This window comes from Salmo salar, chromosome ssa04 (genome assembly GCF_905237065.1).
Source record: "Salmo salar chromosome ssa04, Ssal_v3.1, whole genome shotgun sequence".
In the NCBI taxonomy this organism is placed as follows: domain Eukaryota; kingdom Metazoa; phylum Chordata; class Actinopteri; order Salmoniformes; family Salmonidae; genus Salmo; species Salmo salar.
The window spans coordinates 71,070,229-71,097,873 of record NC_059445.1 but is presented as its reverse complement, the minus strand read 5'-3'; the positions used below and the strand labels follow the sequence as shown (position 1 = coordinate 71,097,873).

General features: G+C 43.7%; 1 protein-coding gene across 3 annotated transcripts; it reads left to right on the top strand.

Moving 5' to 3' along the window:
* Positions 1 to 218: 218 nt before the first annotated feature.
* Positions 219 to 25,655, top strand: emsy (EMSY transcriptional repressor, BRCA2 interacting). 3 transcript variants are annotated; one of them, XM_045717296.1, is made up of 21 exons: positions 221 to 440; positions 552 to 582; positions 5,489 to 5,597; positions 5,734 to 5,833; positions 5,979 to 6,053; positions 8,290 to 8,465; positions 9,047 to 9,196; positions 9,397 to 9,656; positions 9,880 to 10,123; positions 10,361 to 10,585; positions 10,704 to 10,853; positions 11,554 to 11,727; positions 14,631 to 14,767; positions 15,139 to 15,315; positions 16,539 to 16,728; positions 17,067 to 17,240; positions 18,097 to 18,255; positions 20,694 to 20,851; positions 23,206 to 23,748; positions 24,392 to 24,820; positions 24,997 to 25,655. In XM_045717296.1, exons 2-21 carry the CDS (start codon positions 580 to 582, stop codon positions 25,192 to 25,194), a joined length of 3,831 nt encoding a protein of 1,276 aa, XP_045573252.1. In that variant the 5' UTR covers positions 221 to 440; positions 552 to 579; the 3' UTR covers positions 25,195 to 25,655. The 3 variants fall into 3 exon arrangements, with proteins under 3 accessions (XP_014053309.1, XP_014053308.1, XP_045573252.1); XM_014197834.2 differs by having other exon boundaries at positions 219 to 582; positions 5,501 to 5,597; XM_014197833.2 differs by having other exon boundaries at positions 220 to 582.
* Positions 25,656 to 27,645: the final 1,990 nt, after the last annotated feature.

Here is a 27,645-nt window from a genome sequence, read left to right as displayed (position 1 = left end):
ACGCCAACTGCTGGAGGGAGACCAATTTTTCCGCCGAGTTGAGCATCTCCCTTCCTCCAACCCAACCTCTGTTTAAAAATGACATTTGAGAGAAACGGTATGAATGGGCGGGATTTATAACTTGTGACTGTAGTAACTAGTGACGACCAAAGCCCGTGCACAAAGAATGTCAACAGTGACGTCATTGGGTCCTAAAAAAAGTGATAGAAAAACCGCCTATTTGGATTTATGTCACTGGGTATACATGTATGGGTTTCTTTTTTAACCGTTTTTCATTATTATTCCATATGTGAACAAAATAAGGGTGTTATAGATCGCAAAATTATAAATATTAGATCTTACCTTTTCAAATTCTTGTCAATCCAATCCAGGTTTATTTTTGGACAGCATTATTTCAGGCCCAAGTGTTTCGGCGTTATTCAATCATGGCGGAATTGAAGGTCTTTGGAACTGAGGTGGATCCTCAGTAAAGAAAAACATATTTTTCATATTTTGGTGTGTGCAACTTCCGTTGGATTAATATGTAATAATGTATTGATCTTTTCAATCAGGACTGTCATAACGACGTTGCAACACTGCATGGTAAGTTGGAAGAAGGAAAGCTACCAGCTAGCCGAATAGCTAGCTATCAAACGTCGTTAACTTACTCCCAGGGGGATGTTTGCACAACTTGACATGCTTGATAGTAGCTAGAACTATGCAAACAGTTTATCTTAGTGTTACATATTATACAAATATATATTTATTTGCTGTAATGTTGTATTTTGAGTGTCATGCACTCTCAATTTAGTACTTAACGCGTTAACTCGCTAATGTTGTTGTGCAGGCTAACGCTGGTTTTGCAAACCAGAGTAAGTCATTTGGCACCCGTAGGCTGCTTCTAACTATCTAGTGTCACTGTTTAGCCACGCAACTAAATGCGCTTTCTTCCTATGTCAATGATATTAGGACGGTAGAATTGAAGGAGTATTTAAACCTCGTAATGAAAGGATGTCAACAGGTATCAACCAATGATATGTATTAACCCTAGATGACTGACAGGGGGCGTTGTTTTGAAGCTACCGCGCAGGCATTCTGGTACGATCATCTCTTTTCACGCCACTTCCATTCCAGGTTAGGATCATTTATGCAGCAGGCTAGGAGACTGAGGTTAGGAAAAGGGTTAGCGTAAAAAATAGGAAAAGGGTTAGTGCTCTCCTAACCTGCTACGAAAATCACTTCTTAAAAGTGTGTCCCATTTGGTGCTCCTCTGTTGGGGGGGAGAAATAAATAAAAAATTAAGAGGTACGATTACAAATATCCTACCAACGGGACATCAAAAACTGTAATATCCTATGTTTCACGGAATCATGGCTGAATGATGACATGGATATACGCTGCACCGGCAAGACAGAACAGCACACTCGGCACCACAGACAGATGCTGGCACAAAGACCTCACTCAGTCAGCTGTATAAGGAAATAAGCAAACAGGAAACCACTCACCCAGAGGCGGCGCTCCTAGTTGCCGGAGACTTTAATGCAGATAAACTTAAATCAGTTCTACCTAATTTCTATCAACATGTTAAATGTGCAACCAGAGGGGAAAAAATTCTAGATCACCTGTACTCCACACACCCGTACAAAGCTCTCCCTTGCCCTCCATTTGGTAAATCCGACCACAACTCTATCCTCCTGATTCCTGCTTACAAGCAAAAATTAAAGCAGGAAGCACCAGTGACTCAGTCTATAAAAAGTGGTCAGATGAAGCAGATGCTAAACTACAGGACTGTTTTGCTATCACAGACTGGAACATGTTCCGGGATTCTTTCGATGGCATTGAGGAGTACACCACATCAGTCACTGGCTCTATCAATAAGTGCATCGAGGACGTCGTCCCCACAGTGACTGTACGTACATACCCCAACCAGAAGCCATGGATTATAGGCAACATTCGCACTGAGCTAAAGGGTAGAGCTGCCGCTTTCAAGGTGCGGGACTCTAACCCGGAAGCTTACAAGAAATCCTGCAATGCCCTGCGACGAACCATCAAACAGGCAAAGCGCCAACACAGGGGTAAGATTGAATCATACTACACCGGCTCTGACGCTCGTCATATGTGGCAGTGCTTGCAAACTATTACAGACTACAAAGGGAAGCCCAGCCGCGAGCTGCCCAGTGACACGAGCTAAATCACTTCTACGCTCACTTCGAGGCAAGCAATACCGAGGCATGCATGAGAGCATCAGCTGTTCCGGACGACTGTGTGATCACTCTCTCTGTAGCCAACTTGAGTAAGACCTTTTAAACTGGTCAGCATTCACAAGGCTATGGGGCCAGACGGATTACCAGGACGTGTGCTCCGGGCATGTGCTGACCAACTGGCAGGTGTCTTCAATATCATTTTCAACATGTCCCTGATTGAGTCTGTAATACCAACATGTTTCAAATAGTCCCTGTGCCCAAGAACACGAAGGCAACCTGCCTAAATGACTACCGACCCGTAGCACTCACGTCCGTAGCCATGAAGGGCTTTGAAAGGCTGGTAATGATTCACATCAACACCATTATCCCAGAAACCCTAGACCCACTCCAATTTGCATACCGCCCAAACAGATCCACAGAGGATGCAATCTCTATTGCACTCCACACTGCCCTTTCCCACCTGGATAAAAGTAACACCTATGTGGGAATGCTATTCATTGACATCAGCTCAGCGTTCAACACCATAGTGCCCTCAAAGCTCATCACTAAGCTAAGGATCCTGGGACAAAACAACTCCCTCTGCAACTGGATCCTGGACTTCCTGACGGGCCTCTCCCAGGTGGTGAGGGTAGGTAGCAACACATCTGCCACGCTGATCCTCAACACAGGGGCCCCCCAGGGGTGCGTGCTCAGTCCCCTGCTGTACTCCCTGTTCACCCACGACTGCATGGCCAGGCACAACTCCAACACCATCATTAAGTTTGCAGATGACACAACAGTGGTAGGCCTGATCACCGACAACAACGAGACAGCCTATAGGGAGGAGGTCAGAGATCTGGTCGGGTGGTGCCAGAATAACAACCTATCCCTCAACATAACCAAGACTAAGGAGATGATTGTGGACTACAGGAAAAGGAGGACCGAGCACGCCCACATTCTCATCGACAGGGCTGTAGTGGAGCAGGTTGAGAGCTTCAAGTTCCACGGTGTCCACAACAAACTAGAATGGTCCAAACACTCCAAGACAGTTGTGAAGAGGCCATGACAAAGCCTATTCCCTCTCAGGAAACTAAAAAGATTTGTCGTGGGTCCTGAGATCCTCAAAAGGTTCTTCAGCTGCAACATCGAGAGCATCCTGACTGGTTACATCACTGCCTGGTGCGGCAATTGCTCGGCATCTGACCGCAAGGCACTACAGAGGGTAGTGCGTACGGCCCATTACATCACTGGGGCTAAGCTGCCTGCCATCCAGGACCTCTACACCAGGCGGTGTCAGAGGAGGGCACTAAAAATTGTCAAAGACCCCAGCCACCCCAGTCATAGACTGTTCTCTCTACTGCCGCATGGCAAGTGGTACCGGAGTGCCATGTCTAGGACAAAAAGGATTATCAACAGTTTTTACCCCCAAGCCATAAGACTCCTGAGCAGGTAATCAAATGGCTACCCGGACTATTTGAAATGTGTGCCCCCCCAACCCCTCTTTTATGCTGCTTCACCTCTCTGTTTATCATATATGCATAGTCACTTTAACAAAACACTCATGTACATACTACCTCATTTGGCCCGTCCAACCCGTGCTCCTGCATTTTGGCTATCTGCATTGTGTACCACCCACCACCCCCTCTTTTACGCTTCTGCTACTCTATCATATAAGCATAGTCACTTTAACCATATGTACATACTACCTCAATCAGCCCGACTAACCGGTGTCTGTATGTAGCCTCGCTACTGTTATTTTTCACTCTCTTTTTACTGTTGTTTATTTCTCTACTTACCTATTGTTCACCTAATACCTTTTTTGCACTATTAGTTAGAGCCTTTAAGTACCGTAATTTCCGGACTATTAAGCACACCTGAATATAAGCTGCACCCACTGAATTTTTTAATTTTTTTATTATTTTGAACATAAATAAGCTGCACATGTCTATTAGCCGCAGGTGCCTACTGGTACATTGAAACAAATGAACTTTGCACAGGCTTTAACGAAACACGGCTTGTAATAAAACATTTGCAGTAAGCTTTAGTTGTCTTTTTTGCACTGAGTCAATTCCTCACGCTGCTGTTTCCAACGTCTTATCATCGACTCATTAAGACCAAGCTCCCGTGCAGCAGCTCTATTTCCTTTTCCAACAGCCAGATCAATCGCCTTCAACTTGAAAGCTGCATCATATGCATTTCTCCGTGTCTTTGCCATGATGAGGGTGACAAAATGACTACCGTAATCAGAATGATGGGAAGTTTGGGAGCGCTCGATTTAATCTAAACAGTAAACAAAAAAGTTTTTGACCTTAACCCGTTCGGCAATTTCATTGGTCTAATGAAAGCTTCATGCCGCCATAAGCACGTCACAGAATGTGTTTTAAAAAAAACATTTAAAACGGGAAAAATCCATATATTAACCGCGTCATTGTTTAAGCCGCGAGGTTCAAAGCGTGGGGAAAAAAGTTGCGGCTTATAGTCCGGAATTTACGGTAAGCATTTCACTGTAAGGTCTACACCTGTTGTATTCGGCGCGCGTGACAAACTTTGATGATGATGATAATAATAATAATAATAATAAAAAAATATATATATAAGGATTTTGGAAGCTATAGAAATGCTTTTATTCTACACTTTGTTTTTGACAAGTATATTCCATTATAGACACCTTAATGCATAATTCAAAATGATATGTTAACTGAACATAAAAATGTATAAAAACATACTACTTAAAGCAGTTTTTCTTTTAGAGAATACTGTTACTGTCCCCACTACAACAAATAAATACTTAAATACATGTAATTTTGTCCTTGCAACATTTGATTGAAATACTGTAGTATTCCATTCATTTCTATTGAGTACTGCGCCTTAGGAGTACCAATATGGCCGACAGGTGGCTTCAAAGCCTCTCATTGGCCATTACATAACATCCGTAATCCAGGGTTTATACACATAATTGGTACCAACTCAGGGAATAAGCTTACTAATAACAATAGACCGGTGGCTTATGTTAGTTAACTAGCTTGTATCAATCCTGATTTGGAAGCTGCTGGCAATACTTGTTTATGGTTTAATAATATCCATGTTCAGATATGGAACTTCTATTACTGACATCCAAATTGCATTATCCAGTTCTGATATATTATGACTTATCGGTACACAGTGCTAGACCTTCTTCCACCATTACTTTGTACATGAAAGGTACCCTGACACTAAGAGTTGGAGAAACATATTCATATTTCAAATAAAGTATTTGTAGTGCATGGATAATCTAGAAGATTACATATTTGACATGTCCTCTTCTCTTCTGCTCACTCTTAATGTAGTTGATGATTCAGCAGGAGAAACCGCAGCTGGCCGGCACCATGCCTGTGGTGTGGCCCACCCTCCTTGACTTGGGCAGGGATGAGTGTAAGAGAATCCTCCGTAAACTTGGTAAGTGCCTTTCAACTTATCCGGCCTCTGGCTTGCCTGATGCATGAAGTGATTTGTCACTTTCAAAGAACCCCAAATGTTACTGCTATTTCAGAGTAAAAGTTGTTTTTAATGATTAACCATATTGTTTCAACAGAGCTGGAGGCGTATGCCGGTGTTATCAGTGCTTTGCGAGCCCAAGGCGACCTCACCAAGGATAAGAAGGATCTCCTTGGAGAACTCACTAAAGTCCTCAGGTAAACCAGCAATGTCACTGTATATTTTTCTCATAGCTAGAGGAACCTATGAAATATGGGGCCTTTTTCTTAATAAAAACAAACTTGGCTTGTGACTTAATTGCTCATACTTTCTTTGCTAATACTGTATGGTTGTCTCCTACAGCATTTCAACAGAGCGTCATCGTGCAGAGGTCCGTAGGGCAGTCAATGATGAGCGCCTTACCACCATTGCCTATCAGTAAGTCAAGTTACCCTCTTAAGATGATCAATACTAAAACTACATACACATTATGACCTACTAGTACACGCATCAGCCCCTCAATTTATCATACATTTACCATGAGGAGTACACCACATCAGTCACTGGCTTTATCAATAAGTGCATCGAGGACGTCGTCCCCACAGTGACTGTACGTACCCCAACCAGAAGCCATGGGTTACAGGCAACATTCGCACTGAGCTAAAGGGTAGAGCTGCCGCTTTCAAGGTGCGGGACTCTAACCCGGAAGCTTACAAGAAATCATACTATGCCCTGCGACGAACCATCAAACAAGCAAAGCGTCAATACAGGGCTAAGATTGAATCGTACTACACCGGCTCCGACGCTCGTCTTATGTGGCAGGGCATGCAAACTATTACAGAATACAAAGGGAAGCACAGCCGCGAGCTGCCCAGTGACACGAGCCTACCAGACGAGCTAAATCACTTCTATGCTCGCTTCGAGGCAAGCAACACTGAGGCATGCATGAGAGCATCGGCTGTTCCGGACGACTGTGTGATCACTTTCTCAGTAGCTGACATGAGTAAGACCTTTAAACAGGTCAACATACACAAGGCTGCGGGGCCAGACGGATTACCAGGACGTGTGCTCCGGGCATTTGCTGACCAACTGTCAGGTGTCTTCACTGACATTTTCAACATGTCCCTGATTTGAGTCTGTAATACCAACATGTTTCAAGCAGACCAACATAGTCCCTGTGCCCAAGAACACGAAGGCAACCTGCCTAAATGACTACAGACCCGTAGCACTCAAGTCCGTAGCCATGAAGTGCTTTGAAAGGTTGGTAATGGCTCACATCAACACCATTATCCCAGAAACCCTAGACCCACTCCAATTTGCATACCGCCCAAACAGATCCACAGATGATGCCATTTCTATTGCACTCCACACTGCCCTTTCCCACCTGGACAAAAGGAACACTTATGTGAGAATACTATTAATTGACTACAGCTCAGCGTTCAACACCATAGTACCCTCAAAGCTCATCACTAAGCTAAGGATCCTGGGACTAAACACCTCCCTCTGCAACTGGATCCTGGAAGTCCTGACGTGCTGCCCCCAGGTGGTGAGGGTAGGTAGCAACACATCTGCCACGCTGATCCTCAACACTAGAGCTCCCCAGGAGTGCGTGCTCAGTCCCCTCCTGTACTCCCTGTTCACCCACGACTGCATGGCCAGGCACAACTCCAACACCATCGTTACGTTTGCACACGACACAACAGTGGTAGGCCTGATCACCGACAGCGATGAGACTGCCTATAGGGAGGAAGTCAGAGACCTGGCCGGGTGGTGCCAGAATAACAACCTATCCCTCAACGTAACCAAGACTAAGGAGATGATTGTGGACTACAGGAAAAGGAAGACCGCCCCCATTCTCATCGACGGGGCTGTAGTGGAGCAGGTTGAGAGCTTCAAGTTCCTTGGTGTCCACATCACCAACAAACTAGAATAATCCAAACACACCAAGACAGTCGTAAAGAGGGAATGACAAAGCCCATTCCCCCTCAGGAAACTAAAAAGATTTGGCATGGGTCCTGAGATCCTCAAAAGGTTCTACAGCTGCAACATCGAGAGCATCCTGACTGGTTGCATCACTGCCTGGTACGGCAATTGCTCGGCCTCTGACCGCAAGGCAATACAGAGGGTAGTGCGTACGGCCCAGTACATCACTGGGGCTAAGCTGCCTGCCATCCAGGACCTCTACACCAGGCGGTGTCAGAGGAGGGCCCTAAAAATTGTCAAAGACCCCAGCCACCCCAGTCAGAGACTGTTCTCTCTACTGCTGCATGGCAAGTGGTACCAGAGTGCCAAGTCTAGGACAAAAAGGCTTCTCTGCAGTTTTACCCCCAAGCCATAAGGCTCCTGAACAGGTAATCAAATGGCTACCCAGACTATTTGCAATGTGTGCCCCCCCACACCCCTTTTTTTACGCTGCTGCTACTCTCTGTTTATCTCATGCATAGTCACTTTAACCCTACGTAAATACTACCTCAATCAGCCTGACTAACCGGTGTCTGTATGTAGCCTGTCCTTTTACTGTTGTTTTATTTCTTTACCTACCTATTGTTCACCTAATACCTTTTTTGCACTGTTGTTTAGAGCCTGTAAGTAAGCATTTCACTGTAAGGTGTTGTATTTGGCGCACGTGACAAATAAACTTTGATTTGATGACAATTGTATTTGTCTTGTCAAGCATGTCAGGTCCCAACAGCTCCTCAGAGTGGTCCATCGAGGGGCGTCGGCTGGTCCCACTGATGCCCAGACTGGTCCCCCAGACTGCCTTCACTGTGACGGCCAACGCAGTGGCCAGCGCCACAGCCAATCAGAACGCTTCGCTTCTGCTGCCTGCCGAAACAGGAAATAAAGAAGGTACGATCAGACAGCTCAAGGTGGAAATTGCTCTTAACCACAGATCTAGGATCACATTACCTTGCTCCTAATCTTAACCTGAGGGTTAATCCATTTGAATTCAATCACTTTTTGACAGCACCTCTTTTGATTTGAACTAAACCTTCCATATGTATTTGCCCATTTAAATTGACTTTTTGAACCTGAATGCCAAAGTATTTAAGAGATAAAAGTGCTCATACTTGACCTATTTTACATGCTCCCGCCATTTCACTGGAAAAGATAAACTATTCAGATATGATATCATTTAAAAGCTTACGAACAGGGTTGTCAAAATATTTTATAATTTCTAGAATTTGTTTAATTTAAAAGTTTAACTTAAATGTCAATTATCTAAAAATGTGTAAACTCAGACTTTAAAAAAAATATTACCATATGTTGTAGCTTAGACCCTATTTTACGTCATCTGGCCCTGTCAGTAGTTAGGAGTAACTTTCTACCTGCAACATCAACTGAAGAGGGAGGAAGACATTAAATGATTAATCACTTATGTCTCCTTATAGTGTATTTTTATATGAAGCATGGTTGTTATTTGTTTGCAGTGGTTGTTTGCTACTCCTACACAAGCACCACTTCCACCAGTGCCACGGTGCCCAGTGGCAGTGCAGCAGCCACGGTGAAATCCCCCCGTCCGGCCAGCCCCGCCTCAAACATGGTGGTGCTGCCCAGCGGGAGCACCGTCTATGTGAAAAGTGAGTGTCAGAACAGAGATTCCATGTTTGTTTATTATTTTACTTTGGAAAGAAAAATAAGTGTTATTTAAGAATTTTGCATTGGTTAATAAGGAGTCTCCGGTGTGACACTCACTAAACAGAACCTGAAGTCTGTCAATGTTTTTCTGCATTCTTTGTCTCCGTCTGTATGTTTCTCTCTCTCTCTCTCTCTCCCCCAGGCGTGAGCTGCTCGGATGAGGACGAGAAGCCGCGTAAGCGGAGGCGGACTAACTCCTCAAGCTCCTCCCCTGTGGTGCTGAAGGAAGTGGCCAAGGTGGCCCCGCCCATGTCCAAGACCATCACTATGCCGGTGAGCGGCAGCCCCAAGATGAGCAACATCATGCAGAGCATCGCCAACTCCCTGCCACCGCACATGTCCCCCGTCAAGATCACCTTCACCAAGCCCACCACCCAGACAACTAACACCACCACGCAGAAGGTGAGCAGGACAGAACTGACTATTGTTCAGTATAAAGCCTCTTGTTCTATAGGCAAAGAGTCAATATAGTGAGGTGTGAGCCAGATAATATAGGAATGGTTGGATATGTTTGAATGATCGTAAGTGATTGCATACTGTTTGCAAACTCGATTGTAAGTGATTGTGTACATGACCTTGATTGTAAGTGGCTGTGTAATTTACTGTATAATGTATGTTTTGTCAGGTGATCATTGTGACGACCTCTCCAAGCTCCAACTTCGTTCCCAACATCCTGTCCAAGTCTCACTCACACAACTACGCGGCGGCCATGTCCAAGTTGGCGTCCACCTCCATGCTGACCTCGGCTAACCAGAAGCAGACAGTGTTCATCCCGGCCAGCTCTAGTCCCTCCTCGGCCCCAAACACGGTCGCTGTGACCACCATGGTTTCTTCCAGCCCGTCTGTGGTCATGTCGACAATAGCGCAGGGTAGGTTTGAATGTCCCACAATAGAATGTCCCACTTCCTGCAGTGTTTTCAAATAGTTTGTTTACTCAGGATTTATTACCGGCCTTCGCCCAATTTAGACAAAGATTGTCTTGTTCTAGCTACTAAGACCTTTCATGTATACAACATTTTATTGAAACTGGAGTTGTACTGAATTGTGTGTATCTGATTGGTCCTTGAAACTGACCACTATTGCTTGTCCTCCTCTCCCTGTGCCAGGTGGCTCGTTGACGGGCATGAAAGTGGCCTCCGCCAGGCTCCCCTCTCCTAAGACCATGGTGGGCTCTCCAACCCAGATTCTGGCCCAGTTCCCCAAGCAGCACCAGCAGTCACCCAAGCAGCTGCAGCAGGGCTCCTCCATGGGGGCCGGCGCCATGGGCCAGGCCCAGTCCTCCACCACTCTCCCCGGCTCCAAACCCACCATCCAGATTAAGCAGGAGTCAGGTGAGTACAGGGCGTGATACCCAAATCTACTGGTGTTAGTACTCTACCCTGAGTGTGCAAGTGTACAGAAAGTGTTAATCATGTATTTAACTAATGATTTGTCTAATTGTACCTGTAGGTGTGAAAATCATCACCCAGCAGATGCAGCCCAGTAAGATCCTGCCCAAGCCCTCCTCTGTAGGCATGTCCAGCAGCAGTTCCTCCCCCATCATGGTTGTCAGTAGCAACGGGGCCATCATGACCACCAAGTTAGTGTCTCAGCCCACAGGTGTGCCTTCTCACATACTGCTTTTCAACTGTTACACTAGTGTATACACACGGATGTTTTACTAGGTAAACATTGTTTCCAAAGCTAGGGCTGACAGTGAGGACTTGTGAAGAACAAAATCAACAACCTCTGCATAATCTAAACAGTTGCTTTGTGAGGAGGTATTAACCATTGATGGCGTAAACCCATGTTCAGTTAGCCATTATGTAAATGCTGCCAGAAAAGCCCCAGTGGCTTTCTTGGTCCCAGGTTAGAGCAGGTCCACCGAGGCCATGGCCCAGTGAGTCCCAGGAGCCAGGCTGTGGAGGTGGAAACACAAAAGTCTGAGGCTGTTTGGTAAAATACCAAGGTAAATCCTCAAGTGTAAATGCACCAACAGTAAACTCACAAAACAGACAACTGTTGTCCAAACATGTAAATAATACACAAGGACAGTACATGTCTGCACTGGTTTGGATAATCTGTGTTTTAATCCTTTATTACTTAGTGTGTTTCTTATTTCTCGTTAGCTTTTTTCTAGTAATACATTGTTATAGATTTTTTGCATTGTTGGGTTTTGAGTTTGCAAGAAAGTCATTTCACTGTACTTGTGCATGTGACATTAAAACTTGAAACTAGATATTGATATGAAGAAATACTTAGCGAAGCTCTGTCAATTTTTTTTCTTTAAGTTGAGGAAAAAAACATTGATTTTGTGCAGGCACCCAGGCCACATACTCAAGGCCCACTGTGAGCCCCTCCATTGGCGCCAGGATGGCGACGTCAACCAGTGGTGCCACCTACGTCAAGACCACCAGTGGTAGCATCATCACGGTGGTCCCCAAGTCTCTAGCCACACTGGGCGGCAAGATCATCAGCAGCAACATTGTGTCTGGTGAGTTTGACAGTTCTGTAGTGTTACTAGGGTTTCGGTGGGGGGGGGAATTTACCAGTGATGTTTACATTTACCAGTTAACTACTGGAATTTTTTATACTTTAAAGGATTTTAAATAATTTACATAACAAAATGTTTTTTTTTTTTTTTCATATGAAAAATAGAATCACAAAGCTGTCAAACATCCTCAGTATAACCTATCAACTTAGTCAATACCGTTGCTGTTTAATATGAAGGTTTCTGTCTGGATTAAATTTGTTATTTTACTATGTCAATGTATCTTTGTTGTAAATACTTTGGGGCTGAACTGGTGGAAGTTGTGAAATAAGTGAATGGTTGGAAGCGTTGCAGAGTAAATTGCAGATTTGTTTTAATTTTTTTTAAATTAATTAGGCTATTTTCTCCTAAACCATATTGTCTATCTACTAGAAACTCATAGACAACATGGACACGGATATAAAAATGTATATGAATATATACAATGGTGTTAAGTATTACTTTAAAATACTTTAAAGTACTAAAGTAGTTTTTTGGGGTATCTGTACTTTACTATTTATATTTTTTTACTTTTACTAAACTACATTCCTAAAGAAAAGAATGTACTTTTTACTCCATACATTTTCCCTGACACCCAAAAGTACTAATTATATTTTGAATGATTAGCAGGACAGGAAAATGGTCCAATTCACGCACTTCTTAAGAGAACGTTTTGGTCATCCCTACTGCCTCTGATGTGGCGGACAAAATAAACACATGCTTCATTTGTAAATTATGTCTTAGTGTTGGAGTGTGCCCCTGGCTAATTGTTCATTTATTTATTTTTAAGAAAATGGTGCCGTCTGGTTTGCTTAATATAAGAATGTGAAATAATTTGTACTTTTCATACTTAAGTATATTATAGAAATTACATTTACTTTTGATACTTAAGTACAGTACCAGTCAATAGTTTAGACACCTATTAATTCCAGGGTTTTTATTTATTTTTACTATTTTCTACATTGTAGAATAATAGTGAAGACATCAAAACTATGAAATAACACATGGAATCATGTAGTAACCAAAAATGTGTTAAACAAATCAAAATATGTTTTAGTTTCTTCAAAGTAGCCACCCTTTGCCTTGATGGCACACTCTTGACATTCTCTCAACCAGCTTCACGAGGAATGCTTTTCCAACAGTCTTGAAGGAGTTCCCACATAAGCTGAGCACTTGTTGGCTACTTTTCTTTCACTCTGCGGTCCAACTCATCCCAAACCATCTCAATTGGGTTGAGGTCGGGTGATTGTGGAGGCCAGGTCATCTGATGCAGCACTCCATCACTCTCCTTCTTGGTCCAATAGCCCTTACACAGTCTGGAGGTGTGTTGTCAGTCATTGTCCTGTTGAAAAACAAATGATAGTCTGACTAAGCGCAAACCAGATGGGATTGTGTAGCCATGTTGGTTAAGTGTGACTTGAATTCTAAATAAATCAAAGACCGTGTCACCAGCAAAATTTCATAGTTTTGGTGTCTTTACTATTATTCTACAATGTAGAATAGTACAAAAAAACAAACCCTTGAATGAATAGGTGGGTCCAAACTTTTGACTGGTACTTATATATAGCACACGCTACATGGCCATAAGTATGTGGACACGTGCTTGTCGAACATCTCATTCCAAAATCATGGGCATTAAATGGAGTTGGTCCCCCCCCTTTGCTGCTATAACAGCCTCTACTCTTCTGGGAAGGCGTTCCACTAGATGTTGGAACATGGCTGCAGGGACTTGCTTCCATTCAGCCACGAGCATTACTGAGGTCGGGCGATTCGGCCTGGCTCGCAGTCGGCGTTCCAATTCATCCCAGAGGGGTTGAGGTCAGGGCTCTGTGCAGGCCAATAAAGTGCTTCCACACCAATCTAAATTGTCATGCTGAAACAGGAAAGGGCCTTCCCCAAACTGTTGCTACAACGTTGGAAGCACAGAATTGTCTAGAATGTCATTGTATGCTGTAGTGTTAAGATTTCCCTTCACTGGAACTAACAGGTCTAGCCCGTAGCATGAAAAACAGCCCCAGACCAATTATTCATCCTCGCATTCGGGCAGGTAGCGTTCTCCTGGCATACCTCAAACCCAGATTAGTTTGTCGGACTGCCAGATGGTGAAGTGTGATTCATCACTCCAGAGAACGCCTTTCCACTGATCCAGTGTCCAATGGAGGCAAACTTTACACCACTAAAGGCCGACGCTTGGCATTGCGCATGGTGATCTCGGCCATGGAAAACCGTTTTGTGAAGCTCCTGACAAGCAGTTATTGTGCTGATGTTGCTTCCAGGGGCAGTTTGGAACTCTGTAGTGAGTGTTGCAACCGAGGACAGACTATTTTTACACACTACGCTCTTCAACACTCAGCGGTCCCGTTCTGTGAGCTTGTGTGGCCTACCACTTCGCGGCTGAGCCGTTGTTGCTCCTAGACGTTTCCACTTCACAATAACAGCACTTACAGTTGACCGGGGCAGCTCTAGCAGGGCAGAAATTTGACAAAATTATTTGTTGGAAAGGTGGCATCCTATGATGGTGCCACGTTGAAAGTAACTGAGCTCTTCAGTACGGGCCATTTTACTGCCACTGTTTGTCTATGGTGGTTGCATGGCTGTGTGTGGCTGAAATAGCAGAATCCACTAATTTGAAGGGGTGTCCACATACTTTTGGCTATGTAGTTAATCCAGTATACATTTAATACAGTTTACATAGATTAGCAAAATTACCAATTTAATTACCAAAACAATTATTCTGTTTACTTTTGCAACCCTAAGTGTTACGAATTTTTGACTGAACATCTAGTTGCAGAATTGTCGAATTATAGTGACTTCAAATGTTGTGTTTTGGCGAACCTTTTAGATGTTCTTTCCCCCTTCCATTGCAGGTACAACAACTAAGATAACCACCATTCCTATGACGTCCAAGCCCAATGTTATTGTGGTGCAAAAGACCACTGGCAAAGCAACGACCATCCAGGGCCTGCCTGGCAAGAATGTGGTCACCACACTGTTGAATGCAGGGGTCAGTTCAACATGATTGTTATTATAAATGAAACCATTGTAATTAAGACTTTTTTTTTATGTTAGATTTTATTTATCTAGATTCTAAGTAATTATATTTCAGAAGTGTTCAAATGTATTGACCCTAAAACGTATTTTCAATTTTTTTGGTAGTTATAGTTTAGCCTTTCCGTCTGATCAGTCTATTGCTTTCAGCTCCATATTATGCATTTACATGTTTATTTTTTCAGTTGTCATTTAGCAGACGCTCTTAATTCATAGCGACTTACAATTAGTACATTAATCTTAAGCTCTGGTCAAAAGTAGTGCACTATATAGGGAATAGGGTGCCATTGGTTACAGAACCAAAATATGAATGCCTCTGTGCCATAGGGTGAAAAGACCCTGCAGGGTGTGCCGGGGTCCAAGCCAGCCATCATCACAGCCTCCAGACCCATCACCAAGATGATCGTGACCCAGCCGAAAGGCATGGGCTCAGGGGTGCAGCCCAACAACACCACTAAAATCATCCCCACCAAAATAGTGTACGGCCAGCAGAGCAAGACCCAGGTCAGTAACAGTCCAATGCTGTCTGTAGGGTGAAGTTGCCCCTAGATGCTGGCTCTTGGGTCAGTTTTGCCTTTACCCCACTAATGGTTAGGGTTGGGGAAGCTGATCCTAGAGCTGTCTGTACCCTGGGGAAACTTCACCCCGGAGCGTCTCAGCCACTCAACGAGTAGTGTGAACGAGATCATTTCGAACTCAAAGCTCTTTGTCTTGGACACAGTTCTTTCGGAAAGTTTTCAGACCCCTTGACTTTTTCCACATTTTGTTACGTAACAGCCTTAACTTAAAATGGATTGAAAAATAATAATAATTCCTCGTCAATCTACACGTAATACCACATAATGAAAAAGCAAAAACAGGTTTTTAGAATTTTTTTGTAAATGTATACATTTAATTTACCACAGGTGGACTCCAAGTTGTAGAAACATCTCAAGCATGAGCAATAGATACAAGATGCACCTGAGCTCAATTTCGAGTCTCATAGCAAAGGGTCTGAATACTTATGTACCTAAAGGTGTTTGTTTTATTTTTAACACATTTGCTAAAATCTCTAAACCTGTTTTCGTGGCCTCCGGTGTGGCGCAGTCGTCAGTTGAACGGTGTTTCCTCTGACACATTAGTGCGACTGGTTTCCGGGTTAAGCGAGCAGGTGTTAAGAATTAGCACGGCTTGACGGGCCATATTTCGGAGGATGCATGACTCGATCTTCGCCTCTCTCGAGCCCGTTGGGGAGTTGCAGCGACGAGACAAGATTGTAATTACCAATTGGATTTCACAAAATTGGGGAGGACAAGGGAGGTAAAATTACAATTAAAAAAATATATATATAAAAAAAAATGCTTTGTCTCTGGGTTATTATGTGTAGATAAAATATATTAATAATACATTAATAATACATTTTTAGAATAAGGCTGTAACGTAACAAAATGTGGAATAAAGGAAGGTTTCTGAATACTTTCTGAATGCACTGTATATTTTAACTTCTGTCCTGAATTACCAATGCATCAGGTCAGTGTAACTTTAGGATTGCAAGACCATACCGCTTTAAATAGGCACATTAGTTAAATGTATGATGCAAAAAAAGGAACACCAGTACACTTGACATTGGTCTCAGCTGTGCTGTACTTTATGGAGCAACAAGAACTATTTCTCTGGTGCCATTCACTGAGCTCTTCTAGGTGTGTAATATCGAATATAACGTTTTTTAAACATTGTTTCCTGTCCAGGTGCTGATCAAGCCCAAGCCCATCTTCCAGACTGCAGTGTTGAGCGAGCAGACCAGGCAGCTGGTGAGCGAAACACTGCAGCAGGCGTCCAGGGTGGCTGACGCACAGGAGGGGGCGCTGAAGGATGAGTCAGGTGGCATAGCCGAGGGCAGCTTCCCACCCGCCGAAGGCTCCCATGGCAGCAGTCACGGTACGTTGTGGCACTCCACATATCAGCAAGAGTACATGATATAGCCTGCAGCCTAACTACAAGAACAAAAAGGACACTCAAGTTAAAACTGTGTATTGTAGTCTCACACAGCTATTCACTACCTCATCTGTAGTATGAAAGTGTATCTATTTTCACAAGTATCCAGCTAAGTTCAATTCCCTTCACTTTCAAATGGTATAAACTCCACTCGCATAATATAATTATTTTAATTCCCTTTTACTTGAATGCCATGTCCAATTTAATTCCCACATCGACTGTAATCTAAAGGGAATCCGCACAATTCCATATGACTTGTTTTGGTTGTTGTCATTGGTCAGACTCCCAGCCCGTAGTGCACATCATCTCCTCCAGAGGGCAGGAGTGGGCCGATCAGCATGAAGTGTCGGTGGAGTCCGGCCCCACCATCATCTACCAGGACGTGTCTACGGGGAACGTGACCCAGTCGGCCACCTCAACCATTAAGGCCCTGCTGGAGCTGCAGCAAACCACAGGTGACTAACAGACTGACCACCGTCACCATGACAACTACCACACCACTTACCAGGGTTGGGGTCAATTCCATTTTAATTCAGAAACGGAGTAATCTTCATGGCAACAAGGCTAGTCACCTGTTAATAGTGCTTGTTATTATGGCTCGGATTCTATCCCAAGAGTCAGTGGAAGAACTCTGGGGGTTTTCCAAACCACTTCCCCTTTGTAATCTTTACTGCTGTGGACTGTTCACTGACTTCTTGTAAAATGCTGTTTGTTGCTTGATATGGTCATTGAGTGCAACTGATGCCTGATATACAAAAACATCCCCCTTTTAGTGTTTGCAGATAGAAACTAGATGGAGCCATTGCCATATTGCAGCTATCTAGTCCTTGCTATAGTGGTAGGGTTGGCTAATCTTGGCAGGGTTTTGTACCAGACCTGATTTTAAAATAATATAGATATTTAATTTGTACACCAGATTAGTTGAATTAGGTGTGTTAGGTGCTGTGCGAATATCCTGACACTGCAGCCCCTAAAACAACATGAAATTTAATACAAACGACTTGAGAAGAAAGCCCCAGCTTCCGACACCTCAGGTTTTCCACACATGGCCGACACACAATTTCTTACCGGTGTGATTAATAGGCCTGTGGCGCACACAAACACAGCCTGATAGCAGGTCAAGTGACTGGACTCTCTGGGACCTGATTCTGGGAGAATCGGATGTAAAAGTGTTTGTCGTTGGGGTCAGATTGCTCTGAACTCTAATTCTCATGTAAGTGACGGTACTTTGTCGTCCCGCGTCTTTCCAAATATGAATGGAGTAGTTGTTTATTAGATGACTGATGGTGACAGTCTCTGTTGCCTTTACAGTGAAGGACAAGGGTGAGGCGAAGCCCAGGCAGCACACCATAGACCTGAGCCAGATGGCTGTGCCCTTTCAGATGGCCCAGGACAAGAAGCAGCAGGATCCAGTCTCCCCTGGGACATCCACTGTAGAGACTGAACCATCCACTGAATACATCACTGCTGGTACATGAACTGACCACTCAGGTTGCCTCCCAATGGCACCCTATTCTCTATATAGTGCACTAATTTTCACTGAGGTCCAGCCCTGTTCAAAGGTAGTGCACTATATAAGGGATAGGGTGCCATTTGGGAAGCGAGCTCAATGAAACATTTCTCCTTGGGCATTACACACAGCCAAGACACTATAATCTGTCTTACTTTTTAGTTTTTCAGATTTGATCAATTGTCATATAACACTGTATTGTCATCACTTTAGGAGGACACCTAAAAAGATCCCCAAAGTGATATGGTGTTCACTTTCTTTTCATACTGTTTCATTGTGAAATATATTGATGTACAGTACCAGTCAAAAGTTTGGACACACTTTGGCATTCTTTCAACCAGCTTCATGAGGTAGTCCCCTGGAATGCATTTCAGTTAACAGGTGTGCCTTGTTAAAAGTACATTTGTGGAATTTCTTTCCTCCTCAATGCGTTTTGAGTCGATAAGGTAGGGGTGGTATAGAGAAGATGGGCCTAAAAGACCAAGTCCATATTATGGCAAGAACAGCTCAAATAAGCAAAGAAAAATGACAGTCCATCATTACTTTAAGACATGAAAAACTTAGAAAGTTTCTTCAAGTGCAGTCGCAAAAACCATCAAGCGCTATGATGAAACTGACTCTCATGAGGACCACCACAGGAAAGGAAGACCCAGAGTTACCTCTGCTGCAGAGGATACGTTCATTAGTTACCAGCCTCAGAAATTGCTTCAGAGTTCAAGTAACAGACACATCTCAACATCAACTGTTCAGAGGAGACTGCGTGAATCAGGCCTTCATGGTCGAATTGCTGCAAAGAAAGCACTACTAAAGGACACCAATAAGAAGAAGAGACTTGCTTGGGCCAAGAAACATGAGCAATGGACATTAGACCAGTGGAAATCTGTCCTTTGGCCATAGCATTCTGCAGGAATACGCCATCCCATCTGGTTTGCGCTTAGTGGGACTATCATTTGTTTTTCAACAGGACAATGACCCAACCCACCTCCAGGCTGTGTAAGGGCTATTGGACCAAGAAGGAGAGTGATGGAGTGCTGCATCAGATGACCTGGCCTCCACAATCCCCCAACCTCAACCCAACTGAGATGGTTTGGGATGAGTTGGACCGCAGAGTGAAGGACAAGCAGCCAACAAGTGCTCAGCATATGTGGGAACTCCTTCAAGACTGTTGGAAAAGCATTCCAGGTGAAGCTGGTTGAGAGAATGCAAAGCTGTCATCAAGGCAAAGGGTGGCTACTTCGAAGAACACTTTTTTGGTTACTACATGATTCCATGTGTTATTTCATAGTTTTGATGCCTTCACTATTATTCTACAATGTAGAAAATATTAAAAATAAAGAAAAACCTTTTAATGGCTAGGTGTGTCCAAACCTTTGACTGGTACTGTATATCATAGTTCGTCACCCCTTAATGATATTACACCTTGGATGGAAAATTATACACTTTCCTACTCATGTATTCAGGGGTTTACACACAATCGTAGCCCTTAACCACGCAGAAATAAGCAAAGTGAAAAAACAGCAGGCTGTTCTATACTTAGCTGTACTCACTAAAGAAGGTCTCGAAATAATGCCGTTCCGAGTAATTGAGAGCAATTCCATGTTAAAAACAGGGTTTCCATCCAACCTTTTTTATGCGAGTAAAGTATGTCAGATAAAACATTTTAATGATAGGCAAAATACAATAGACAAGGTGGGATATTTTTGTGTCGGGAAAATTAATTATGCGATAAATGGTGGAAACAATTTTTTTATCCACAAATATTGATATAATAACCCTTATATTGAATTAAAGTAGGAGTCACCCGATGACATGCTGTGTGGTCCTCCCACAACGACTCGTCGGAAGAGCATGCAGTTTATTAGGCTACAGATGAAAAAAAAAATTAGGCTACAGATGAAAAAAAAAAAATTTAAAAAATGTATGAGTTGTATGAAATGTATGCATTCACTACTGTAAGTCGCTCTGGATAAGAGCGTCTGCTAAATGACTAAAATGTAAAATGTAAATGTAAGTTATGATGAACTTCAGAGGGTGGTGAAAGTACAAGGTGACGAGCTTGATTCTCCTTTCCAATAAATATCGAGGGTCTTATTCTGGTGACATGATTGATGTGTGGCTGCCATTTGACAAATAAAAATAATCTCGCTCTTTTGTCCATAATGATCTCATCATGTAGGCTATACGTGCGCTCTAGCCAACAGTGCTATCTGTGGACACTGTACTGTATCTGTTGGCTGGAGTGCACGTGCCTTTTATCTGCAACAAGTCAATTTAATGGAATCACCCCTCTGGTGGGAAAATGCGCATTTTGTTTTTAAGTGGATTTTAGAATATTCGCATGCATAATCTGTTGCCAATTGGATGGGAACCTAACTTATGATGATCTCTCTTTGTGCAGTTAAAGCCAGCCGGGCCGGACCATCCTCTGGAGGCGACATGGTCATGTCCGCTAGCCAGCAACTGGTGGCGTCCTCACAGAGCACAGGTCACACCCCCATGGTGGTCAAGTCCATCCCAACTTCCTCTGCGGTCACCGTCACACGCATTGTCCAACTGGTGAGACAAACGCCTACCTAGTATATGAACTTAAAAATCACATACATGTTCGTCTTTTGAATTCTTCTTTTCCTATGTTTTATCAAATCTTATAGTGCATGTTATACTGCATTATCTATCTCACTGGCATAGGATCTCACTGTTCATCAGGTAAGTGTACCAGTGTACAGTTGAAGTCGGAAGTTTACATACACCTTAGCCAAATACATTTAAACTCAGTTTTTAACAATTCCTGACATTTAATCCATGTAAAAATTCCCTGTCTTAGGTCAGTTAGGATCACCACTTTATTTTAAGAATGTGAAATGTCAGAATAATAGTAGTGATTTATTTCAGCTTTTATTTCTTTCATCACATTCCCAGTGGGTCAGAAGTTTACATACACTCAATTAGTATTTGCTAGCATTGCCTTTAAATTGTTTAACTTGGGTCAAATGTTTCGGGTAGCCTTCCACAATCTTCCCACAATAAGTTGTGTGAATTTTGGCCCATTTCCTCCTGACAGAACTGGTGTAACTGGGTCAGATTTGTAGGCCTCCTTGCTCACACACGCTTTTTCAGTTCTGCCCAAAAATAGTCTATAGGATTGAGGTCAGGGCTTTGTGATGGCCACTCCAATACCTTGACTTTGTTGTCCTTAAGACATTTTGCCACAACTTTGGAAGTCATTGTCCATTTGGAAGACCAATTTGTGTCCAAGCTGTAACTTCCTGACTGACGTTTCTTCAATATATCCACATAATTTTCCTACCTCATGATGCCATCTATTTTGTGAAATGCACCAGTCCCTCCTGCAGCAAAGCACCCCCACAACATGATGCTGCCACCCCGGTGCTTCACGGTTGAGATGGTGTTCTTCAGCTTGCAAGCATCCCCCTTTATCCTCCAAACATAATGATGGTCATTAGGGCCAAACAGTTCTATTTTTGTTTCATCAGACAAGAGGACATTTCCCCAAAAAGTACGATCTTTATCCCCATGTGCAGTTGCAAACCGTAGTCTGGCTTTTTTATGGAGGATTTGGAGCAGTGGCTTCTTCCTTGCTGAGCGGCCTTTCAGGTTATGTCGCTATAGGACTCGTTTTACTGTGGATATAGATACTTTTGTACCCGTTTCCTCCAGCATCTTTACAAGGTCCTTTGCTGTTGTTCTGGGATTGATTTGCACTTTTTGCACCAAAGTACGTTCATCTCTAGGAGACAGAACGCGTCTCCTTCCTGAGCGGTATGATGGCTGTGTGGTCCCATGGTGTTTATACTTGCGTACTATTGTTTGTATAGATGGACATGATACCTTCAGGCATTTGGAAATTGCTCCCAAAGATGAACCAGAGTTGTGGAGGTCTACAATTTCTTTTCTGAGGTCTTGGCTGATTTATTTTGATTTTCCCATGATGTCAAGCAAAGAGGCACTGAGTTTGAAGGTAGGCCTTGAAATACATCCACAGGTACGCCTCCAATTGACCCAAATGTTGTCAATTAGCCCATCAGATGCTTCTAAAGCCATGACATCATTTTCTGGAATGTTCCATGCTGTTTAAAGGCACAGTCAACTTAGTGTATGTAAATTTCTGACCCACTGGAATTGATACAGTGAATTGTAAGTGAAATAATCTGTCTGTAAACAATTGTTGGAAAAATTACTGCACAAAGTATATGTCCTCACCGACTTGCCAAAACTATAGTTTGTTAACAAGAAATTTGTGGAGTGGTTGAAAAACGAGTTTTATTGACTCTAACCTAAGTGTATGTAAACTTCCAACTTCAACTGTGTCAATATGCACCAATATACAGGTAACTGCCAAAATAATGGAAACATGAGGGATACAAATAGTGTTGAAAGCAGGTGCTTCCACACAGGTATAGTGTGAGTTAATTAAACAATTAACATCCATCCCATCATGCTTAGGGCCATGTATAAAAATGCTGGGCAGGCCATTATTTTGGCTACCATGGCTATGTCTCCATAGGATGACAATACCCCCATCCACAGGGCACGAGTGGTCACTGAATGGTTTGATGAGCATGAAAACTTAATAAACCGTATGCCATGGTCGTCTGTCACCAGATCTCAACTCAATTGAACACTTATGGGAGATTCTGGAGTGGCGCCTGAGACAGCGTTTTCCACCACCATCAACAAAACACGAAATTATGGAATTTCTCATGGAAGAATGGTGTTGCGTAGAGTTCCAGACACTTGTAGAATCTATGCCAAGGTGCATAGAAGCTGTTCTGGATCATGGTCGCCCAACACCCTATTAAGATACTTTGTTGGTGTTTCCTTTATTTTTAGCAGTTACCTGTATTTCCATATATACCACTATTGTCAATGATAGTATAATGTCATTCCAGGCGTCGGAGGGCCAGCTTATCCACAGTAAGCAGGTGGAGGAGATGGTGATGGAGGAGGGCGAACTAGAAGGGGACACCCTGGACCCCCAGACGGGCCTGTTCTACCGTTCCATCCAACTCGCGGCAGCCCCTGCCCCTCAGCACCACACACTCCCCCAACCCCAAAGCCAGTCACACTCTGAGCCCCAGTCGGAGCAGGGCAGACACATCCCCCACTCCACCCAACCCCCACAGCTACACAGCAAGCCCCAGATGAGCCAGCCTTCCTCCACCTTGGTGAAGAAGCCACCCCAGCTCCATGAGCAGTACCAGCCCCAGGCTCTAGGGCAGAGCCTGAAGGAGAGGCCCTCCTCTGCCTCGGGATCCCCCCAGCTGGTGGGCCTGGGCACCCCTACAAAGCCACCCTCCCTCACCCCCCAGCTCCCCAAGCTGCAGCAGGCACCCACCTCCCACCACAGGCCCATCCATACACAGCTGTCCCAGCCGCCACCCCTGCAGGCCCACCACCCGGTGGGTGCAGACAAGACCCCTTCCGCAAGCCTGGTGAGCATCATCCCTCTCTGATGGACCTCCAGGGCCCAGTGACTATTTTATTTATTGGTCCGGGACAGATCAGGTTGACACAGTGAATCATTAACTGTGCCATAATGCTTTAGAATAGAACTTAATTTAAACTTTATTTGCCCTCTAGATGGATTTTGTCTTACACATTTAAAAGCATTTACACCGAGTACACATTCCATACATGTAAATCTTGTTCTGATTCATAGCACTTCTCCCTTGATGGGCCTTTTTAAGATCAACGAGATAAGACAAAGCTCTGGGCACCATGACACAAATTCCGTTCCAATCAGATCAGTGTAATTTGTACAGTAGCACAGGGAGCCTGACAAAACCTTCACAGCCCTCCCTGTATGACAACCTGAAAATAAATTACCATTGTTTTTCATTCAAAAAGTGGCACCTGGGTTTGTAGAGTTTCCCCATGCCCTACACTAGTTCCAACCATAGAAATGGAAGGGGAAGCCCTTTCAGACTATGGCAATTTGACTAACACTCATGGGTACATTCAATATGGCCGCTGGTCTACATATTACAGAACATTGACTTGAATGGCAACGTCTGTTCTATTCATTTCTATAGTTCCAACCAAATTAGTTTTTCCCCTCTCTCTCCCCCGACACAGCCGCCAATCATCACCCAGGGCGCCAGCATCACCAAGATCACCTTCGGCGGTAGCAGCAGCCACCAGTCCCCGCCCGTGTCCAGCAGTGGCGAGGCCACAGCGAAGCTGGTCCCCGCCGAGCCCAGCAGCTCGGGCCCATCCGGCAGCGAGAAGCCTTCCGTTTCAGACATCCTCAAGATCTCCATGATGGAAGCGGAGATCGACCCTAGCGCCGAGCCAATGGTGGTGGACTCGTCCAGCGACTGCAGCCCCTACGGGAAGGGTGTGGGGGCAGGGGGAAATTTAGGTGTGTTGGGGGGCTCAGGCCCGGTCATCAGCAGCTCGGGGGCCTCCCTGCACCACTCATCCCACTCCAAGCCCCAGCACAGCCAGTTTAGCCGCATCCAGGGCCTAGTGGCCAAGGGCAAAGAAGACCTGGACGTCATTGAGGTACATTTCTGCGATTTCAATGATTTATGTTATAGCAAAGCATTACCAATTACATATTCTGAGCCATATGATTAACATTTCTTAAACATTGCTTATTATATAGGACAACAGTCATCTAAGCTTTTAACATCTATAGACAATAAAAGCTAAATAACATCCGTTACTCCCCTCCCCAGGTTATCCCTCGGTACTCTATCATGCCAGACTCCAGCCAGTCCAACGTGGTGGTGGAGCCCAGCGGCTTCCTGGAGATCAGCAACTACACCAGCCAGCGGCTGGACGAGGAGAGCGTCATGGAGCAAGAGGTGGACAGCAGCAATGACGAGGCCACCACTGTCAGCCCCATGGAGGGCTGCGCCGACCAGTCCCAGTGACCACTACACATGTCAACTCCGTCACATCACACACGATGTGTGACAGGGATGATGCAGAGATGAGGGTGATTACGGTCATCACAGTGACTTGTGGTTACCTCCCGACTGAGTTAGAACCCTAATGACTTCACGGTATTTGCATAACGGTATTTGATTAGATCAATTGTTGAACACCATTTTTGATTTGGTCTCCTTCGACAATGTAAATTTGAATACATGATAGTACAGTTTGAGTTTCTGACTTGTAATAAATAAGTCTGATAGCCTTCAGATCACTTCAGTTTGTTTAAAGTGGGCACATACAGTGCAGTGATTCAAGATTTGTCACAGACAATAATGGCTGACCATAAAGGGATTGTAGTAACCCTTGAGGAATTAGCACTTTGAAGTTGAAACAGTTGGTAAGAACAATTGTTGGAAGAAAAAAAGAAATGCAAACAAATAAATACACTTTCAACCTTGTTAGTTTGATGGGGGTTTCTGTTTTGTGTTCTCTCTGTGTAACTTTTTAGAATTTTAACTAAACTTTTATACAACAGCTTACAACTGTTTTTCTGTTACAGGACTGCACACAATTTGGCATTTGGTGAATGTCGTTTTGTACATGACCGATCAGTCCATATTAATGAATTGACCTTTCAACATGAGGAAATCACCAATGTTTCCACCAAATTATTATTTGCATTAAATCCTAGGGGTAAAAAGAAAGGCTTTATGTGAGGGCTAGATGTAAGCTAGGCTAGTGTGTGTGTGTGTGTGTGTTGGGAAGTTTCTGTGAATACCAGCACCCTTTTGTTAGTGCCATAAGTCTGGGTTGTATAATTTAAATTTTTGTCATTTAGCAGATGCTCTTATCCAGAGCAATTTACAGTAGTGAGTGTGTAGATTATTTTTTTTGCACTGGTCCCCCATGGGAATTGAACCCACAGCCCTGGCTTTGCAAGCACCATGCTCTACCAACTGAGGCTATACAGATTTTATGTGTGTGTTTACACAATGTGGTTGGTCTAACTGCTGTGTAGTCAGCGATGGAGATGGAGGCTAGCCATTGTGCTAACTTGCCTACAGAGCATCCGTGTACTGAACTGGCTGAAAGGGGAATCTGTCATTCATTATAGGGTGCTTTTGCCTTCTCGTTGGTCTTTGGCGAATCTTCTCATGTTATCCACACAGAGGGACTTTCTGTGTCCGGCTATTGCTAAAGCCAGGAGTATGCCCAAGCCCAAGGGAGGATGATGTAGACCTACAACTAGCTCTCCCCTCATTTACTACTTTGGGTGGTTAGCATTGTGTACTAACAAACCACATTAGTAGCCAAAAGATGATTCAACGGTTCGTTTCGCAATCTTTCTGGATACAGATTTGGACATTTTGGGCGTTGCTTTGTGGTTGTTTCTGGCTGAACATGTGACAAGCACCTGTTTTGTTAATTGAAATTGTAAGTGATACTTCAACTCACATGGATTCTAAATCATGCCTCAAAGCCTTTGTAAAACTGAAAATATGTAAGCATGGCCGCACATACCATAATAAATCAGGTGTGTTTTGTAACAATGGGGGACCACAGACATAATCATCATTGTCCTTTTATTTAGCCTTTGGTTGTTTTGTATGTTGCCCTAATTACATGCACAAGGTGTTTATAACCCATTATCAGTCACTATTTACAAATGTACTTCATAATATTATTCCACAAATTTCCATTTGAAAATCCCTTTGTATATATATCATTGACACCGTGCAAACTGGCCGTCTTGTTTGCTGCACCTGTTTTATAACTGTATTTACCCATTACAGCTAATGGGGGGGGGCAGTGCCCCTGTGACAACACTTTTGGACCCCCTTGTGGCCCCCCTAAATGTGGAGTATGAAATCATTTTTGCTATCACATCCGTTAGTAGACAGTGGCAACGCGGAACACTAATGATTATGAACATGGTCTTTTGCCTGCTAATGCCTACAATGCAGTGAAGAAAACGATATGACAACAATAACGTCTAATGTAACTGGCCCCTCTAACAGTACAACTGGCCCCAGCTTGCCCCCCCCAGTTGAAATGGTCTAGAACCGCCACTGCAACAAACACTCATTTTTGTTGCAAAATGTTTCCAGTTGCAAAACATTTTGCAACGGTGTGCATTAATAAATGCATGAATAAATGCACCCCCGGCTTTCTCTTTCCATTTTAGTACAATTAGAGAAATAAGGAAGTGAGGTCACACGGGAAGCCCCTTGTGGGATACCATAGCAAAAGCTGTCGTAACCTCTACGCTAGAATTTCCATGAATAATAGATTCTCTTTAAATTCTAAATCGACCTTAAAAACCCCTTGACGTTGTCCGCGCCCCGCGGAAATGTAATTAGCGTAATAAAAAAAATCCCCATAAAAATATCTGTTTAAACTATATTTTTTGCATGTGCTGCAATCCACCGCATCCACGGTTGTCGGCC

Excerpts from the sequence above, each read along its gene's own strand:
- emsy (XM_014197833.2), top strand. Across the intron at positions 11,728-14,630 it reads CAGCAGCAACATTGTGTCTG|GTACAACAACTAAGATAACC; the intron begins GTGAGTTTGACA and ends CTTCCATTGCAG. Across the intron at positions 24,821-24,996 it reads AAGACCTGGACGTCATTGAG|GTTATCCCTCGGTACTCTAT; the intron begins GTACATTTCTGC and ends TCCCCTCCCCAG.